This window comes from Falco naumanni, chromosome W (genome assembly GCF_017639655.2).
Source record: "Falco naumanni isolate bFalNau1 chromosome W, bFalNau1.pat, whole genome shotgun sequence".
Lineage (NCBI taxonomy): Eukaryota > Metazoa > Chordata > Aves > Falconiformes > Falconidae > Falco > Falco naumanni.
In genome coordinates this window covers 3,600,548-3,621,623 of record NC_054079.1, presented here as the reverse complement: position 1 = coordinate 3,621,623, position 21,076 = coordinate 3,600,548, and the positions used below count along the sequence as shown (strand labels likewise).

The following is a 21,076-nucleotide window of genomic DNA, read 5'->3' as shown; positions in this document are numbered from 1 at the left end:
AGGTTCAGGCCCAAGACAAGGAGGTGGTACTTCATGAAGTGGGGTACAGGTCTGTGCTCCTTGCCAAAGTATGTTGTGATTGCAGAAAGATTATGTGGATCCAAGAGGAGTGTAAATAAGTAATTGTAAGAGATTTGTATTAAGGATTACTCAATAGACCAATTAAATCAGTCTCAGAGGATTCCTTGAACTGAAAGTAGTTGGAGTCTAGGAAGAAAGAAATACCATACTTACCCTGTTCTTCTCTGAGTGTCCACCTACAGGCATTGCAGGGGAGGCTAGTGGCTTAGATGAATGACAGAGCTGAGCCAGTTTGACATTTCTTACACTCTGTTCTTAGATGAAACTGCTTATGTATATGTCTTTTAACTTTTGTAATTCAGGTGTCCTTTTAGAAGAGTTTTCTCTTAGCTGTGTTCATTGTTTTGGGTTTTTTTTTTTCTTGTCTGTACCATCTCCTCTTCATGTCATGACAGTTACAAAAAACAATTTTGGGATTAGGGCCTTCTGATGCCAGATGATGTTCAAGCACATAGGTGGCAAGAACTTTGAATTAAAAAATGTAAACTCTGGAAAACTTCACAAGAATCTCTGTCTGCCAAAGAACCAAAGACGATATTTATGTATCTAATTGCTACCAATTGCTAATTACTACCTCAAGAAATGAGGGAGAGATATAGTTAACTGCAAATATTATGAAAGGCAGAATTTAACTCACATGTCAACTGCTGTTTGAAGATGTAGCCTTTTTTCTAAGCTAGTCAGCTAGGCTTTCTTTACAGTGAGAGAGAGTGTGTATGTGGCAGGTTGTGCCAGTTTTGGCTGGGGTAGAGTTAATTTTCTACATAGTAGCCTGTATGGGGCTATGGTTTGGATTTGTGCTGGAAACAGTGTTGATAATACAAGGATGTTTTAGCTACTGCTGAGCAGTGCTTACACACAGTCAAGGCCTTTTCTGCTCCTCACACCATCCCACCAGCAACTAGGTTGGAGGTGCACAAAAATTTGGAAGGGGACACAGTTGGGAAAGCTGACCCACACTGACCAAATATATATTACATACCCTACCAAACTGCTCATACTGAAGCAGTAGCTAAAATATAATTTAAAACTTAAACTAAGCAAATATCCAAGTCATGTTTTCAGGGTACAGTGCGTGAGTTGCAGCCAGAATTTGAACAGATTAATTGGGAAACCTGTTCTGGCATTGCCACTGTCCAGTTCTTACCTTTTTTTAAAAAAAAAAACCAACTTTTTCTGGAACAACTACTGTGTTGTCATCAGGGCAGTGTACAAGCTGACTGTAGCTCCTGAGGAATGCACTCTACTGAGTAAATTATTTTTTAAAAATATAAAACAGAAAACAAAGAAAACACACTAAATACAGCATGATCATAGCAAAATCAGAAGCCACTCCTTCAGTGAAATTCTAGTCTTACTTCATGGTTTTAGTGCCTCATTAATTGTTTTAAATTTTCCATGCTTGATCTCTCCCCTGAAGTGCTTTCTGATTTTTATGCTTAACCAAATTTGCCTTCTTGCTCTTAAGCAATAAGAAAAAAGGGAGGGGAAGAAAGAAGGAAAAAAGGAGGGAGGAGGAAGGAAAAGAAAGATAATTTATTTATTTATTTGTTTGTTTGCAGTGGAAGGGTATTAGGCTTCATTTATGGAGAAATGCTTTACTTGAAAGCAGAAGTAGATGAAACTGTTTCTGTTGTCTGTGACTGATGAGTCTGTATATGCACCTGTTTTTTTAACAAAACAAAAGCTCCATACTGGTCAAGATTCATGGTTTGACTGTCACTGTACTCTAGGAATATGTTCCACACTTTTCCTGTCCTATATGATATATTTTTATAATGCATTCTCCTCTTGACATTTCAAAATATACCAAAGGGAGCTGCAGGGTAAATTGGCAGAGGCAGTGCAGAAGCCAGAGCCTTCCACCTGCCCTCCAAAACACTTACAAATCCACAATATAATGAAAAGACTCAAGCTACATCTATGTTAGGGTATTAAATGGGTCCAGGCATTGGAATTCAGTCATCTGTACTGTTAAATTGTCAGACCATGTAATTTTGGGTACCGTTCCCCATTACCAGTTGGCATTTTGTAAGGAGAGAGACCACTTTCAGACTATAATAACACAGACGTGGCCTCAGAGCCCATGAAAAGGCATAGCATTGTTTCTTTTAACTTGGATATGCCAACTGAAAACAGTCAGATTTATATTCTGAATAAGCAGCTACCTCTGTTAGAGTAAGATGAATGCTGCCTTTCTTCCACACCAAGCATCTTGCCAAAAAAAATTCCAACTGCTTCCACACAAAACATAACATTTTAAAAAAACCAAAACTGGAGTACAAAGTAGAGTTTTAACAAAAGATATTTTTTAATGGTTTGTATGTCATATTCCAGCTTCCTCACTTGTAAAGACCATCTTAATCAAGGATGCTACTTCACAGAATGAAATAGAGGAGCTCTCCCTTCATTGATGGCTTTCAGTGGTTTCATCCACACAGATATCTGTTTAACATGTAGGGAGAACAGAAAAAACCTTTCACCCAGGACCATTCTAGTCTAGCCACTCTATTTTAAAGAATGGCAGAAGACCATGAGTTTCTCTTAACACTTAAGGACAGGATTTTATTCTTTGACATCCTTGTGTGGCAGTGACTCTGACAGACTGGCTCAGAATAGTGTAAGCTTGCTTATTTCTTTGTATTGATCTAATACAAAATTTATTCTCCTGGTCGTTTATTGACTAGGTAGATGGTCAAATGAGATTAAATGTTACAGAAAAGAATCAGAAAGAGCATTTCAACACAGAAAGATCAGAGACATTAAAGTTTTCCATATTATGAAGAAATACTTGAACACTTACCTCCCTAAGGGGATCATTGAGCTCATTGAGAATGTTTTCTTCATCAAAGATCTTGCCTTGGTAGCGGTGCTCATAGTAATCATGGATCTTCTGGCGCATTTCAGCAGGTAACTTGTGGAATGACATATACTGTTCCACTTGTTTGTACTGTCAGGACAATAAAAGGAAGAGTCAGAAAAAAAACATCCACTTTTTTACTATCTAAAGGCACCTACAAAATGAAAATTCATTCATGTATCCACTTAAGCTTTATATATTTTATAAAGATAGCATTTTATACATGTCAGAGGACCTTCACAGAAATATTAGTTAATTTAGTATTACTGTTGCTCACATAACAGCACAACAACTGAAAATTATGGAAACTGCCTTTAGTGGTGATGCTAATATCCACATTACTTTATAAGTTTTAGAAGCCAAGCCCTCACACACTTGTCACGTGTTCCCTAAATTCCCAGCTATATAGAACTTGTGAAACTACATCAACACCATTTTTAGCTCATTCCATGCAGCAGACAGGGATACTGTATACAGTGTATATCTACTTCTCTAGTGCTGCATTTGGAGAGAGTTTAAGGTGTGGAATTTCAGAAACTGGATATGCTGTATTAATATGCAACATATTAATGTGTACACTTATATGGCGACTGAAGAAAAAAGTTAAAATCTGTGGAGATAATGATGTAGAAAACATTCCTCAGGAGGAATAAAGAGAAGAGAGAAGTTAACTGGAAAAATAGGCATGGCATCATAGATGCCAGGACCCAGGAGACTCAGAGGACCTCACTCAATTTACCTTGTGCATTTAGTTTCCTTGTTTCTACTAGTCTTTTGCCCCATCTTCTTTTGCTTTCCTTCTTCAGAAGCTGTTTTGGATAGCATAATTTTCAGAAAAGAACATCCTGAACTAACAGAGTTGTATTGTATGAAACTGTATGATACATCTGAGACCCACAAAATGGAGTTGCCTAAACCACAAATGGACAAGTACCACCTGACCAAGACTTTTGCCTCTCTGACCCCCCCAGCTGTGTCTCAGTTGAAAAGGGTAAGGTACTGAGACAAAGAAGGAGAAAACCCCTCCCAGGCTTACAGGTGAGTTAAAACTTGGCAGAAATTCAGTTTCCTTATACAAAGACTCTTCATTTATTTTTTCTTCATTTTTTTCATGCTGAATTAGGCGATTTTAACTGTTTTCAATGAAAAAAAGCCAATGAAGTCTTAATTAGGATCAACATCTCTGTAGAGCAATTAAATTAATTTATAATGTACATGTACTCCTTATGAACTGTAGCACATATCTTTTAACTTGTATAATTGAAGGCTGCTCCATCCTCTGGAACTTAAATTAGTTTTTGCTTTCCAAAGTGGAAAAAGTTTAGATGAGGCCATGTGTACAACATGCATTCCCTAAATAAGAAGAAAGTAATTTTGCATGGGACTTTAACAATGTATGATGTATATGTAGGTCTGATTTAACCTCTGTACAGCTATTTTGCACATCTGAAGCAAGAATTCTTTACCTCCATCCTTTAGAAGTGAGATTTAAATTTGCATGCTCATCATTGGTTTCTGCTCAGAGAAGAAATGTGTCCATATATTCTGGGTATGAATCAGAGCTCTGGGTCACTAGAAGACAGACATGCTCTAGCATAAACAAGGTATTGCTTCTAAAATTACCCTACTAATTAGTTGCAGCTAATCTAGGCATGGATTTACTTGGAGGCAAGGGATATGAGATTGCCCAGTGCTCTATGTATCTCACCAAGGTGGTCACAGTCCCAGCTGCTGTGCAGTGCTCTAGCTTTTCTGTAGCAAAGCCAAAGAAAAGATGCTGCACTATGCAATTTCCTCTTTGTGTTTGTGTCCAGCCCTCCATCACTGTGGTCTCATGTAAGAAGGACATGTAAAACATGTTGTCATAGCACACATGAACAGGAAAAGGACTTCACTATGCTCCCTAGCACAGGGGCTGCACTCCTCCACTCAATCTTATTTGCATACAAATGTGCTTGAGCATCACTAATATAGAATAATCCTTGCTAATAAAAAAAAATGTATATTAATTTGAGATATGTAGGGTATAATGGAAGAGAGTTGCAAAGGACTTTTATACCAGAATAACCTTGAAGAGAACATTTATGCTAAAAGAAATTTGTTTTGCCAGCAATTTACACTGCTCCCTTTCATTAATGCTATTATTTTAATAGGTGCTTTCTCCCACACAAGCTAGTTCTTTTCTCTACCAAGAATTATGCGTACACATTAGAATTTTAGGGAAACAGAAAAATAAAACTAGTAGGAAACTAGTGTTTATCACTGGTATATTGCAAAATGTTTCCAAATTAATAACATAGAATAACAGGGACAGCTGCATATTATCAACATTTTTAAAAAAAACACAACATCTAGGAAGTTAGTGTCTCCCACAATTCCCAGAAATATTTAACCATCTTAAATACCACCAAGGTCTCTTTCCATATAAAAATATCTGATCATATGAGTGCACAGTATACTATCACTATCACTCTGTAATAAATCTTTTCCTAATCTTTCTCAGTGTGATTTTGACTTACATTCTATGTTATTCATGATACTACTACTCCCTTCTTGAAATTCTGTCATAACATTCATGTGAAGTGTTCCCTCAAAACTTTTAAACTTATTTTCTTCAGCAACTGATATCTTTCACTAATTCAGTCTAAGTCATGATGGCTTTTTTTATTTCTATAATATTGTTCCAGATCAGAAAAGCATGTTTGTTTTTTTCAGCTTGCTATATGTTACTGAAAATATTGAAGGTTTGCCAGATTAGTTGTTACTGTGGTGTGTCACATGCCAGCTGCAAAAAAGAATGCTAAAACAAAGATACAGAGAGAAAAATTAATATGGTCTTGTTCATTTTGTGTAAAAACCACTATTTTTTCCAAGTTAATTTTGAAGAATAGCTTCTCTTTGCATACGACATTTATCAGTAGTGGTTAGAAATGGAGGCATTTTTTACTTTTACATAATATACTGTTATTTGTTAGTTGTTTTTTCCCTCATGAAAACAATGCAAATAAATTCAGGAGAAATTAATTACTTTCTGGGAAAAAAATTACATTTTAAGAGGTTTAAAAATTCTCACTAGCACTATAAATCCTGTCATGGTTTAACCTCAGCTAGTAATTAAACACTACACAGCCACTTGCTCACTCCCCCTCACCCAGAGGGATGAGGAGGAGAATTGGAAAGGAATACAAAATTCAAGGGTTGATATAAGAGCAATTTAATAAGTGAAAAGAAAAAAAAAAAACACCAAAAGAACAATAGTAATGACAACAATAACAGTTATAATGAAAAGGAGGGAGCGGGGAAGGAATGAAATCTAAAAGGAAGGGAGGAAAGAAAACAAGTGATACACAACACAATTGCTCACCACCCGTTGACTGATGCCCTGCCAGTCGCTGAGCAATGATCAGCAGGCCCCAGCCAACACACACACACACACACCCCGCCAAGCTTATACACTGAGCATGATGTCCCATGGTATGGAATATCTCTTTGGCTGGTTCAGGTCAGCTGACCTGGCTGTGTCCCCTCCCAGTTTCTTGTGCCCCTCCAGCCTTCTTGCTGGCAAGGCATGAGAAAATAGAAAGGTCCTTGACTTAGTATAAACATTACCCAGCAACAACTAAAAACATCAGTGTGTTATCAACACTGTTCTCACACCAGAGTCAAACCACAGCACTGCACTACCTACGAAGAAGAAAACCAAGTCTATCCCAGCCAAAACCAGGAGAGTATCCACCCCTTATTCCATACCATTTACATCATGCTACATTTTCCAATACATCATCATCACCTCTCCTGTCCTTTAACATAAATACATAGATATCATTCCCTTAGTCTATGGACCATCCCTTTAAAGTCCATTGAGTTTATTTAGTCCATGATGTCGGGCTCCATCTGTTGTAACAGTCTTTCTGAGCAGGGAAGATGGTACGAGGTGTTGGATTGTTGCATGTTGAAGCCAGTTCTGATTCTATTATGGCTGCTCTGATCTGGTTTCACCAGTCAATCTTCGTTGGTGAGGCAGTTAAAGAGGAGGTAGGTTCAAATCTTCAAATCCAAAGTGGTAGAAATGGGCGTCACAGGATACCCAGTACTAACAGGCACATAGAAGTGACAATGTACAATACTGTGTAACAGTTAACATCACACAACTCAATTCATTGGCTGTTTTCACCCAAAATCAAATCCCCTTGAGGCACACATTGAACTTCCCCATTTTCCCCATATTCCCCCATCACCCACCAAGTGCTCCCAGGTTCCTGAGCAAAAGCAGTCCCAACAAATGGATTTGCCTTTGCCTGAGGCAGGAATGACCCAGACTATTTTCCCAAGTGTATTTTTAAGGTGCACTACAGAACTTGATCCCCCTCTACAGTACGCAAAAGCTTTGACTGCGCAGTACCAGCTCGAGTAGCAGATCCTCTGGTATTAACCAACCAGGTAGCCTTTGCTAAATGTGTGTCCCAGTGTTTGAAAGTTTCACCACCCATTGCTTTCAGCATAGTCTTTAACAGTCCGTTACATCGTTCAATTTTCCCAGGGGCTGGTGCATGATAGGGAATGTGATATACCCACTCAATGCCATGCTCTTTGGCCCAAGTGTCTATGAGACTGTTTCAGAAATGAGTTTTGTTGTCTGATTCAATTCTTTCTGGGGTGCCATGTCACTACACGACCTGTCTTTCAAGGCCTAGGATAGTGTTCTGGCCTGCAGCATGGGGCACAGGATATGTTTCCAGCCATCTGATGCTTGCTTCCACCATTGTAAGCACGTCACTTGACTTGGCAGATCTCTTGAAGTATAATATAATCAATCTCCAAGCCTCACCATATTTATATTTCAGCCATTTTTCTCCATACCAAAGAGGCTTTAACTGTTTGGCTTGCTTAACTGCAGTGCATGTTTCACATTCATGGATTACCTGTGCAATAGTGTCCATGGTTAAGTCCACGCCTTGATCTCAGGCCCATCTATATGTTGCATCTTGTCCCTTGATGGCCTGAAGTGTCATGGGCCCACCGAGCTATAAATAATTCACCTTTATGTTGCCAATACAAATCTTCCTGAGCCAATTCAGTCTTAGAAGCCTGATCTACCTGCTGGTTGTTTAAATGTTCTTGAGTGGCCCAACTCTTGGGTACATGAGCATCTACATGACGTACCTTCACAACCAGGTTCTCCACCCGAGCAGTGTGGTTTACCTCTGTATTGCCAATTACTTTGCATCCATTGCTTCAACCACCCCCACAGGACATCCATGAATCAGTACAGAAGTAAAGTGTTGGCCACCTTTCTCATTCAGCAACATCTAAAGCCAGCTGGATAGATTTCACTTCTGCAAACTGGCTCGATTCACCTTCTCCTTCAGCAGTTTCTGCAACTTGTTGTAGGGGACCTCATACAGCCACCTTCCACCTCTGATGCTTTCCTACAATATGGAAGGACCCATCAGTACACAAGGCATACTGCTTCTCATGTTCTGGCAGTTCATTATACAGTGGAGCTTCAGCATGTGTCACCTCCTCCACTGATGACATTCCAAAATCTTTACCTTCTGGGCAGTCCATAATAATTTCCAAGATTCCTGGATGACTGGGATTTCCTATCCAAGCTCATTGTGTAATCAGCACAACGCACTTGCTCCATGTAGCATCAGTTGCATCCAGTCCAGCCCTGGTAACCAGGGTACCAGGAGAAGGGTCTATGCTTCATTACCAATCACCTCTGAAGCGGCTAGAACACCTTCATAAGCTGCCAATATCTCTTTTTCAGTTGGAGTATAGCAGGCCTCAGATCCTCTGTATCCTCTGCTCCAAAAGCACAAGGGTCGACCTCCCATTTCCCCTGGTTCTTTCTGCCAGAGGCTCCAGGTAGGGCCATTCTCCCTGGCTGTGGTGTACAGCACACTATTTACATCTTGCCTAGTCCACATTGGCCCAAGGCCTACTGCTTGAACTATCTTCCATTTAATTTTTTCAAAGACTTGTTATTGCTCAGTGCCCCATTTAAAATCATTCTTCTTTTGGGTCACATGATAATGAGGGATTATAATCATACTGTAGTTTGGAATGTACATTCTCCAAAATGTGGCGTATGAAGGCTTGGTGCAACCAGAGACACTTTATTGTACAGAGAAACTCATATTTATATCTCTGAGCCCGGATAAAAATTCCAGCTGTATGTACCACCAGGCTCAGGGTAGAAACCATTCATGCAGTTACATAGCTATATATCACTACAAGCATGCAGACACCTTTTTGCTACTAGATAACCATGTTTATCTTTCTTACTTTCCTTCACAATACCCAGCTGTTCTCTCATCTCCTGCCAGATCAGACATTCTCCATCCTCCTCTCATACATCTCTCTTCAGACATTCTCTGTCCTCCTCTCCCACATCTCCCCCTTTTTCCTTCTTAAATGCAACAAGGCAAAGGTTGTGTGTAGCTGGGTGACCATGACCTGATTTATGTTACGGTCAACTAAATGCTGAATACAGGAAAAAAGGCATGGGAGACATAAGGCAAACATAAATATGGCGGTTAAGGCAATTATAATAAATCCTGCAATACTTTTGATGCATGTCCCAAAGTTTCCCAGCCGTGAGAAGAGACCAAAGGCATCCCGCCCCTGGCTCTGCTGCAGATCTTTAAGGCTCTTAAGTTTTGTATGCTTTTGTGAATTGATTCAGAGTGGTCACTCAGATTCATGCAACACATCCCACCAAAGTCTTCACACCCATGTCCCTGTGCCAACAATAAAAAATCAATAGCATCTCGGTTCTATAGCGATGCATGACAGACAGAATCAACATCTGCTAATAAGCCAGAAAGAGCAGTGTTCGTAGCAATACTTTCTTTAGCAAGCCAGTAGCCTAATTTATTGTTTTAAGGGTATGTGCTGTTCCTACAGAAGGGATTAGAGAAGCAAAAATGTGATGTGCTGCATTCCAGAAGTTAACTTGAGAGTTACAGTCTGCTGTGAGGTCTGAATTATAAACATTTGACACATGGTGGGGTTGTGATTGCAAAAGGGCTGCAATGCCCGTTTGCAATCTTCACTGGCATTATCATAGCTAGTTGCTTTAAAAGCAACCCTCAAGCTTCCTCATGCTCAACTTGTTGCAAAGTGTTCTGAAGCTGATCAGTAAAGGTATTATATGACCCTCTAGGACCCTGCAAGACTTTGGTGAACGACTCACTAGAGCAGGGGTCCTCAAACTACGGCCTGGGGGCTGGATATGGCCCCCCCAGGGTCCTCAATCTGGCCCCGGGTATTTACAGAACCCACACACACACACACCCTGCCGGGGGTTGGGGGGGGAAACCAAGCAGCCACAGATGACTGCCTGCCACTTCATCCGCGCCCGCCCCCTGTTTAAAAATTTTGAGGACCCCTGCACTAGAGGCTTGCCCAGAGGTATCTTCTGGACTGCCTTAATAGCTATCTCCTTAATTTGCAAATAGGCATCCCTGGGATACCCTGCCTGAGTCGTGGAAGCGGCATAATTATTTTTTCCCAGGTAACTACTCATAGCTAAAAGCAATTCCCCAATTAAAGTTTTCAAGTGAGGCCACTACACATAGCTCACAAAAATCAGATAGCCACATCATATACGGCATCGGAGTTAGTACCATGCAAAGCAATGACCTCCGATCATGCAGTGCGAGTGTATAAGACTCTGCCATCGCTTCAAGAAGGGACATAGGGAATGTACTATGAATCCCCCATTCTCGCACTGCTACTCTTAACTCTTTAATAGCCTCATATTGCACAGGCTGCCACTCTGGAGGTTGATTTGGCCAATAAAATCCTGGACATGCCATAGCGACTCCCAAATCCCCTCGCTTAAGCACTTCCCGCTTGCATTCCTGCCATGGATCCCCCAGACTCCCTTTCACCTTCCCCAAAAATACAGTCAACGCATGGGGGATGGGGGGGGGGGGGGGGGGGGGGAAGGTCTGGTTCCTTTTCTGGATCCATAGGACCTGGATCAAAAGGATTCTCATTGTCAATGGAATCATTGTTCCTTTGCCTACACTTGGTCCTGTGCTGTGAGGGTCGCTGCAACTGGCAACAGGAGCTTGTGGGGCAGAGGAGGTGTGGATGGAGTCACCATCGTTGACAGTGTGTTGAGAAGAATCATGCTGTCGATGGAATTTACAGCTTCCCCTGGTTTAGCACTGTTAGTAGAATTAGTCCACACTTGGCGGAGAGTAGTCAGAATTTGCCACCAAGTTGCTAAATGCATTCCTGCTGCAGAGTACCCCTCCGCAGCAGCATCATACAGTCTTCTGCTGACCGCTTGCCAGGCAGGAATTTGCAAAGTGCCATCAGGTGGAAAGTCTGGCACTTTGTCATGGATCCATTCTAACAGAGTCCCTAGCTGTAGACCCGTCACAGCTCATTGCTGAGCTGCAAGCAGCTGTCGCAATACATCCAAGCTGTGCTGTTGATCTTGAGATAAATTCCCTCCCATTGTTCCTGACTGCTCACCTGTATTGTAGGTGATGGGTGCACAAAATTTCCACAGATCCTGGTTCAGTTGGGCAACACCACTGGTTTGGGCTCCATGAGCCTCCTACTTAAGCCCCACATTGGGTGCCATTTGTGGCGTATGAAGGCACAGGCTCCAGTTGTTGGTGCAACCAGAGACACCTTATTGTACAGAGAAGCTCATATTTATATCTCTGAGCCTGGATATAAATTCCAGCTGTATGTACCACCAGGCTCAGGGCAGAAACCATTCATGCAGTTACATAGCTATATATCACTACAAGCATGCAGACACCTTTTTGCTACTAGATAACCATGTTTATCTTTCTTACTTTCCTTCACAATACCCAGCTGTTCTCTCATCTCCTGCCAGATCAGACATTCTCCATCCTCCTCTCATACATCTCTTCACACATTCTCTATCCTCCTCTCCCACACAAAAGTCCACAATGCCTAAGAAAGCCTGAGTTTCTTATTAGTTGGTGGAGACATAGCTGCTGTTTTGTTCATCGCATCCATTGGGATCTCACAACATCTATTTTGCCATTTTATTCCCAAATATAGGATCTCCTGTGCAGGTCCCTTGACTTTACTTTGTTTTATTGCAAAACCAGCTTTCAGAAGGATTTGGATTATTTTTTCCCCTTTCTCAAAAACTTCTGCTGTATTGCCCCATACGATGATGTCATCAATGTACTGCAGATGTTCTGGAGCTTCACCCTGTTCTAGTGCAGCCTGGATCAGTCCATGGCACATGGTAGGGCTGTGTTTCCACCCCTGGGGCAGTCAATTCCAGGTGTACTGGACACCCCTCCAAGTGAAGGCAAACTGTGGCCTGCACTCCACAGCCAAAGGGATTGAGAAAAACACATTTGCAATATCAATAATTGCATACTACTTAGCTGCCTTTGATTCCAGTTCATATTGAAGTTCTAGCATGTCTGGCACAGCAGCACTCAATGGCAGCGTGATTCATTCAGGCGATGATATTCCACTGTTAGTCTCCATTCTCCATTAGGCTTTTGTACTATGGGGCTATTAAAAGATGAATGGGTTCTGCTGATCACTCCTTGGCTCTCTAGTCAGCGAATCAGCTTATGGATCTGGTAGTCTTGGTTGGTGCAGTATTGCTGCCAGTGCACTGCTGTGGTAGCAATTGGCACCTGTGGTTCTTCAATTTTGAGTAACCACACCACAGACGGGTCTTCTGAAAGGCCAGGCAAAGTAGACAGTAGTTCTACTTTCTTATGTCTTGTCAGAGTGGATTAGAATCCCTTTTCACAGAATCAAGAGTAAAGTTTGCCCTATCACTCTGTCTGGATGACTGGAGCAGCAACCTTCCTGGAAGACTCCCCATTTGTGATTGTTCTTCCTTGTAATTCATGCACTCATTCCTTCAGGGTAGAGGTAGGTAATGCATCCCACCTCCTCACGTCTCCTCTGTGGCCCCACAGGTAAGACCACAGGGTACCTCATGGTATGTATCTGTTGTATTCTCCCTCCCAAACAGAAGGGCATCTGTGGTTGATAACTGAAATGCAGGTCCGTACAGGTGGAGAGTAGGATATATGCTTGTCAAGCCACTGGAACAGTCTCTCTACAGTTGAGATGATGGAGGTAGAGACACTATCTTCATAGTCTTGGAACTGATGAACCACTTCATCCACTGTTGGTGGTGCAGTGTCTGACCAACCCATTACTGCCAATGAGTTGGCATATGCTGATGGTGTGCTCTGTACCAATTTCTGCCACATGGGTTGTGTGCATTGGACTTCATCAGGATCTGTGGGTGACTGTGGATCATTCAGGTTATAATAAATCATCTCTTTCACAGCTAATTCCCTCGAGGATGGAATACCCTTCTCTATTGCAGTCCACTCGGTTGGGTGACATGTAATATCCTCCTTGTAGGGATATTTTTCTTTAACACTTGACAGAAGTCACCTCCAGAGGCTGATGATTTGCACTCCTTTTCCAATTGCCCTGTTAATGCCCCTTTCTTTAGCAAGTGATCCCAGCTGCTTGGCTTCCCCACCCTCCAAGTCTATACTATTAGCCCCATTATCCCAGCATCAAAGCAACCAGACGATCATGTGTTCACCTGATTGACAGGCATATCTTTCTGCATATCCTGCCGTTCACTCAGAGATAGGAATTGAGAGGTTACCTCTTGCTTACCTTCTTCATCTTGTTCATGATGGGCCTGTTTCATCCTCTTCCTTTACCAAGCAAGTTGCTATCCATTTCTTCTTATAGGAGCCACTGATACAGGTTGGTCTTCTGCAAGACTCATTTCAGGGGCTGAGGTAGCTGCAGTGCCTGCCATGGGCTGGAGCAGCCACAGGGGCTGCAGCAGCTGTTGTTTCTGCCATGGAGGCTAGAGTAGCTACAGCTGGTCATGCAAATCTCCACCAGGTCCAGGAGGTGAAAACCACATTCAGTAATCCTAGCAATAGTGTCAGGACCTGTGCTATGGTGCTTCTCATGACCAAAGATATTCAGAATTTCCCAAAATCCTAAATATTTCAGTAATTAGTCCTGGGGAGAAGGGGGAGGTGTGGGCCCTACCCATAGGTCGACTCTCTGGGAAAACAAAGCCAAAGGTACAGTTGTTGGCATTCCCCCACAGGGGCCACCAGACACACAGAGGCGACAACACCCAAGTACACAGACCAGATTAGTTTCATAACCAACAAGTCCATCATATTATAGACTAGCACTATGTAGTACAACACTATAATATAATAACTTTACCCCAGGTCCCAATGTAAACAAACAACACAAAAGGGAACGCATACTGTAAATAAACAAGACAATTCAACCCTGGGATCATGGGCAGCAACTTCTAAAGCAGAGAAATCAGCATTGTGGTTAATGATTATTAACCCAAGACAATGAATACTGACAGCAATTTTGTTCTAACACAGTCTGATTTGACCTGTCATTATCTCAATCCTTTGTGCTCCACGTTAGGGTTAAATCACAACAAATCCTTGAATAAATATGAAAATTCTATAGCTTCCCCTGTTTTTTCTAAGTGCGACTTTACATCTGAGGTTGATAAAAATGTCAGCAAAGTTAAATTTTGTCAAAACTTTGTATTTAAATTGTACATAGAAGAGCTGTAACTGATCCTAGAGTCATCCATCAGACTTGATACTTCAACCTGCATCATCATACATGTGTGGAATTTGTCTCTAATGATTCTTCTCATCAAACTGTATCTTTTTCCTTCTAGATTTAAAATTGTGGTTGACTTGGGGTGGTTTTTTTTTGGTTGGTTGGTTGGTTTGGTTTATTCAGAAAATAGATGTCTTAATTCCACATTCACAAAAGCAGCTCGGGTGCTTTTATTACATCTTTGTCAAGTAAATTTCCAAGTCACCACAAGTTCCCTCAAAACTGACTTTATTATTTTTTTCCTTTGGCTTTTCTTATGTCACATGAGAAGCACCAGAGTAGATTCAACTGCAAGCATTACTCCTGATACACAGTGGTGTAAATGAGGTAAAACCAGTATTCCTTATCACAAAAGATGAGGAACCCCTATTTTTGATTATAGGACATGTAGATACTGCAGAATACTATTACATGCATCTTTTCCATCTCAGACTGCAAACTACTATTTAATGAACCTGTCAGCTGGGTGATATAAGGTCTCCAAAGTTATTGTCTCCTGTCTGCAACCATTGTCAGTCATACAATCCATTCATCAACTGTTTGTATGCCTCAATTCACAATTACAGAATCAAACAATAATATACTGGGTGTGCTGCACTGTATTAGCTGTGCTGATGCCTCTAGCCTGGAGCTTCAGCTACCAGCAGCTAGAATAAAGTGGAGAACATGATCACCAATCAGCTCTCTTCTACAGTAAGGGAATCCTACCTTGCCAACAAGTATTCCTCATTACTGCAAGGCCCTCATGTTATGCAAACACAACGTAGGGGTAAGCATTTACCTACTGCCCTTGGTTGAGCACCTGAATGGTTTTTAGATTACCGGAGGACAGAAATGAGAGAAAAGTCAAAAACATTTTCCCAAGCTACAAAGAATTTTGGATAAAAATTCCTAAAGTGATTAAGCTCAGCCTCTATTCAGTCTCACCCAACATTTAAAAGCATTATCTTCAGTAGCTGCTACTACATATTTACTATTTGCAGTGATCATTGTTTTCCATATGACAACAATTTTTTCATCTGTATAGGAGTAGACTCATTGATTCTGTCCTAATGTTAAAAATAATCTCTTTAGGCTCCTGCTTCATATTCAGTAGAGGGCTGCAGCTGTTTTCCATGCTCTTGGTCAAAAGTGACTCTCGCCCTCCACAGGAAATTCAACCAGGAATGAAGAAATATTGTTGTGACACTTGCAAAGGTTACTGTATGTCTCATATTTGTACAGTAGATATTTTTAAAATTCTTTTTATCCTATCCTTGACTGGGATTATTAGGAAAAGAAATGTTTTGAATATTGAAATACCTCCGTGTTTCAAATGGGGTGTCCTGGTTTCAGCTGGGATAGACTTAGTTTTCTTCTTAGTAGCTGGTACAGTGATGTGTTTTGGCTTTGGTGTGAGAACAATGTTGATAGCACACTGATGTTTTTAGTTGTTTCTAGGTAATATTTATACCAAGTCAAGGATTTTTTAGCTTCTCAGGTCTTGCCAGGGAGAGGGCTGGAGGGGCACAGGAAATTGTGAGGGGACAGAGCCAGGACAGGTGACCCAAGCTAGCCAAAGAGGTATTCCATACTGTATGACATCATGCTGAGTATATAAACTGGGGAAAGAAGGAAGGGAGGGACATCTGGCATTATGGCATTTGTCTTCCCAAGTAACTGTTACGTGTGATGGAGCCCTGCTTTCCTGGGGATGGCTGAACACCTGCCTGCCCATGGGAAGTGGTGAATGAATTCCTTGTTTTGCTTTGCTTGTGTGTGCAGCTTTTGCTTTACCTATTAAACTGTATCTCAACCCTTGAGTTTTACATTACTTTTACTCTTCTGATCCTCTCCTCCATCCCACTGTGGAGGGAATGAGCGAGTGGCTGCGTGGTGCTTGGTTGCCACCCAGGGTTAAACCAGGACATGGGGAAGACTCAAATCCCTGTCCCCCTCTTGTATGACTTCCCCCAAGCTAATTTGAAAAAGGAATGACTTCCACCTTACAAACACCTCTCATTTATGCGTAGTCCTCTGGACTATGATAGCAGGTTATTTCATGAACCAGCTGAAGTTTAGATCTAGCTATCAAGGCACCAAAGGACTGTCTCTAACTGAATACTTGGTCAAACTTGAAGTTAGCACTAACCTTTAACATCTACTTATAGGATGATTACCTGTGATGATAACTATACATGAATAAGCACAAATGGTATGCACTAATGGTTATCAAATGACCAGAGATCTAGTTTTGTTCAGAAAAGTTAACAGATAGTGAACCTGCCAATCATCCATTTGGTTACCTTCTTTTGGTATTAGCAAAGTAATAAGCTTACCTGTCCACCCCACAGTCACTGAATGGTGAATTCACTATGAATCCAGAGATATTTCTACAGTCTGCTTTCTTCACTGCTACTCTACTTAGCTTACAGATCTTTTCACAGAAAAAACTCCAACAGTTTATAATCAAACTCATCTCAAAATAAAACCTAAGTTTTCTGCCGAATGGTGTGATAGGTTCACTTTTATAGGTCTTTATCAGTGATAAAGTTTAGCCTAAGTGATTTGTTTAGCCTAAAAAACTATCATTTGTTTACTATCTATTTTTCACTAATTACCCCCCAAAGACTACTGTTGCTTGCAAGAATGCTTTAAGCTGTCATTTTACTTATACACAGTAATTAAACACTTCCTTTCAATTGCCACAAAATACACTATCTCTTATTATTGCTCTTTACAATTAGTGTAATTGAGAAATTAAGTTATACGGAATTTTCTGAATAGGATATGTTTTCTTAGCCTGTTATTTATATTGCACAAATTTGCTTTTTACTGTTTTAAAAAGGGTAGGGGAGAGAACGAGCATGAAAAGCAAGCTCAGTTCCCCTCTTCACAGATGCAATAACGGAACTCTGATTTAATGAAACAACTACCAAAGCCATGAGGAATGAAAAGCATCTCTTCTCCATGCTCTTATAGGTGAAACTGTATCAAGTCTAAAAAAGAAAATCATCCTGCTTTTATGAGAAAAATACTATATAGATGACAGCTTATTTAAAAATATCATATATGCTGTAATGGTATCCTTAAAGTTGCCAGTTTCAGAGTGAAATTTAATACCTATCCAGTTATCTTGTACAATTTTCTGTATCTTTTGGATTTTTTTTTTCTTTTCAACTTCCCTGTGTCACTAAAAAAAAAGTATATCTATCAAAAAAAGTGCCTGGAGTGAAGGGCGAGGAGGCAGAAAGAGTTCTCCCCCCATGTGCACTCTGGGAGAAGTGCAGGGGTGAGGGACCTCATCTCTGCTCCATCAATCCTTCAGTTCAGTTCTGGGCACGAGCAGCAGTTTGTGCCAGCTGAAGGACATGTGATGGGGACATATGTCTCTAGGTACTGAACACACACTGCAGCTACCTTTGACACTGACTTTGAACACAGGGTGACAAGTGTCAATTGCCTATTTCCATTTGAATTAATTTTTTTTTTTTTTAGAAATGCATGACGGGTCTGCCTATCAGGAGCAGTGGTTTCCTGTAGCATTGGCTTCACCTCACCCCATTGATCCTGCAATACAGAAACATTGCATAATGCTAAATTCAGTATGTGCTACAATGCCTTTAGCTAAATGGGCATGCTTTATTGTTAGCATCTCACCCACAGGAAATCCAGTTATTTCAAAAAGCAATTTGAAGTAGCAATTTAGAAAAGGAATATAGAAAAAAGGAATAATTAGGTTGAAATCATGTAACTTTATATCTATTGCTTAATAGTTGTAATGGAAAGAAAAAAAATGGTTTTTTTAGCAGCATAATTGTTACATCTGCTTGGTGTTGTGCCAACCTCTATGCTGCTAGCAGCACCAGCACAAATAAGATAGAAACATTGGTATGATACAGCTGCTGATCCTGGAAATTCTGGCTCTGATAAGACCTAATTATAGCTTGCCTTTTTTTTTTATTATTAATTAATGGGAAATGTCAATTTACCAAAAAGAACTTGCTTTTTATATTGATCCATGTCAAAGAAATTTGCATGGCAATAAGTTTATCATGCATGGGAAGGTCTGTCCAAAGCCAAAGGGAGAGACAAAGTTTCTTCAGTAAATAAATATGGTCTAGTTGCTCAGTTATTGGATGCATTGCCTTTCTTGACTTCTGATCAGAGACCTGAAACTGGCCTTCCCTCATTTCACAGCAGTGTCCTAATGATGAGGAAATGGTTGTTCTAGGCTGGGCATCTCTCAGTGTATTTTCTTCTTTGTATAAGCATGCATCAAATTAAAGAGAGAGAGAAAAAAAATATCATGTTCTTCATAGGGATAGAAATAGCAGTGTAGATGATCACATTTCACCTTGCTTTTCCAATAAAGTATAATCACTTACACAGAATCGAGATGGTGGGAAACACTGAAAAACACTCATCCCATGCAGATGCTACTTGTGGGAAAGGGTCTGCACAGGGCCATTGGCTGCAATTAATCCACCTCGTCACAGACATTTAACATGCAAACAACTGAGTCAGTGTCAGACAGCTGCAGCACTGAGATTATTTTTATTATTATTTTTTTTAAACTGCAGGAGCTTAGAGATCAAAACCCCTCTGCTCTCAGCAGGTAACCTCATTAATAATAACTTATTAATTTATGATTTACTGCTTAGCATATACAGTCTGAAACATTGCATATGTTATTTGAGCATATAGGTTTTCACTGCATGATGCAAAGAGCCCTTTCATTTATAAAGGTGACTTGGAGATTATAATTAATTTTTAAAATAATCTAAAATTGTTTGTCAGACACTGTTCATGTCTCCAGCTTCACCTGAATCACTGAGGTTAACACAAAACATAACCTGGCATTCACGATTCTGAGCCTTCTACACCAACTGCAACAGCCTCCAACAGTCTGACAAACTGCTCCTCTTCACGTTCCCAGGCATTTTGTTTTATTCATTCTTACAAAATATCTACAATTGTCCTATCTTCTTTTTCTCCTTACCTTCTCTTTTTCTAGTCTTTAAGTATAAACACTTCAGAGACATCCTTATAGAAATGAATTTATGGCACCTGGAGGCTTAATCCTAGAGTCATAGCAGTAAAGTAAAACTCCAAGCAACCATTTGTACTCCAATGAAAAGCAGTCACTATAGACCTGAGAGTTCCAAAGGGATGTCTGTAAGTGACAGGATGTTTCCCCTTGTATTCCAGAATTATGGAATGTATTCACCTGGTACAGGAAAAAATTAATAAGGTTTAATAAGACTTAAGGATAATTCTTGAAGTAGAGTAAAAATGAGAATTAGGACAGCTACAGAGCCTATCAGAGATAGAAAAGCCAGTGGAGTGCATTCTGCAAAGAACATATTTTAAGGTAATTTATACTTTTCTTCAAATAAACTATCAATTCTTATTTCTGGTTGTGAAGAAATAGTTCAATGCATCAACCAGAGGAAATCTGTCTCCAAAAAGACAGAAAAAGTTCTTCGTAGTAGTGGATTACTTCCCACATGTCTATGGAGATTTAATTCAAACTATGACATTATGTTTCTGTGCTGATCATTTTAGGAGAAACGCTCAGGGAAAGTGTTTTATTCAATATAGCTGGGTTTATCCAAAAGTAAAGTCACAAAAGCTGTAACTCCTAGAGAAATAATGGAACTTCTGTCAAATAATACCTTTATTTTCTTTTTTTTTCCTTCTTCCATAACATGAAGGAGAAATATAAAGAGCTTTGAAGAAGTGAGAAAAACATAAAAAGGGTATGAAAAACTATGAAAGTAGTGAAAGGCTAGGAAAGGGATCCTAAAAAATTCTATTAAAAAATCTAAAGTAAAAAGACCTAAGGATCATTTACATTTTGTTTGATTTTACAGAAATCAGATTTATAAAATACCTATCTCTTTCTTAACTTATGAATTTTTAGGAGAATTTTGTTCAGCATCTGAAATTTTAGCAAAATTTATCTTAGTTTTGGAGTAGAATAAAGGACACTTTATTTCCATGGCAAGAGAAGCAATTTGCACTATAGTACTGTAAATATGATGGACTCCAACGGCTATTGTTTCACATGTGTAACTGATAATCCAAGTCCACTTATATTCTAAACTAGTATGGTGGGTTGACCCTGGCTGAATGCCAGGTGCCCACCAAAGCCACTCTATCACTCCCCTCCTCATCTGGACAGGGGAGAGAAAATATAATGAAAGGCTCATGGGTCGAGATAAGTACAGGGAGACATCATTCACCAATTACCATCATGGGCAAAACAGACTCATCTTGGGGAAATTAGTTTAATTTATTGCCAATCAAATCAGAGTAGGATGATGAGAAATAAACCCAAATTTTAAAAACACCTTCCCCCCACCCCTCCCTTCTTCCTGGGCTCAACTTCACTCTCAATTTCTCTACCTCCTCCCCCCAAGTGGCACAGGGGGATGGGGTCAGTTCATCACACCTTGTCTTTGCCACTCTTCAGAG

The 21,076-nt window shown here is 40.3% G+C and overlaps 1 protein-coding gene across 1 annotated transcript in view; it reads right to left on the bottom strand.

Annotated features, from left to right (window-relative positions):
* Nucleotides 1-21,076, bottom strand: part of LOC121080703 (potassium/sodium hyperpolarization-activated cyclic nucleotide-gated channel 1-like) — a 180,323-nt gene that overhangs the window by 60,567 nt on the left and 98,680 nt on the right. The window contains exon 5 of the mRNA XM_040578839.1: nucleotides 2,885-3,031. Within this exon, the coding sequence (XP_040434773.1) occupies nucleotides 2,885-3,031 (147 nt within the window). The remainder of the gene's footprint in view (nucleotides 1-2,884; nucleotides 3,032-21,076) is intronic.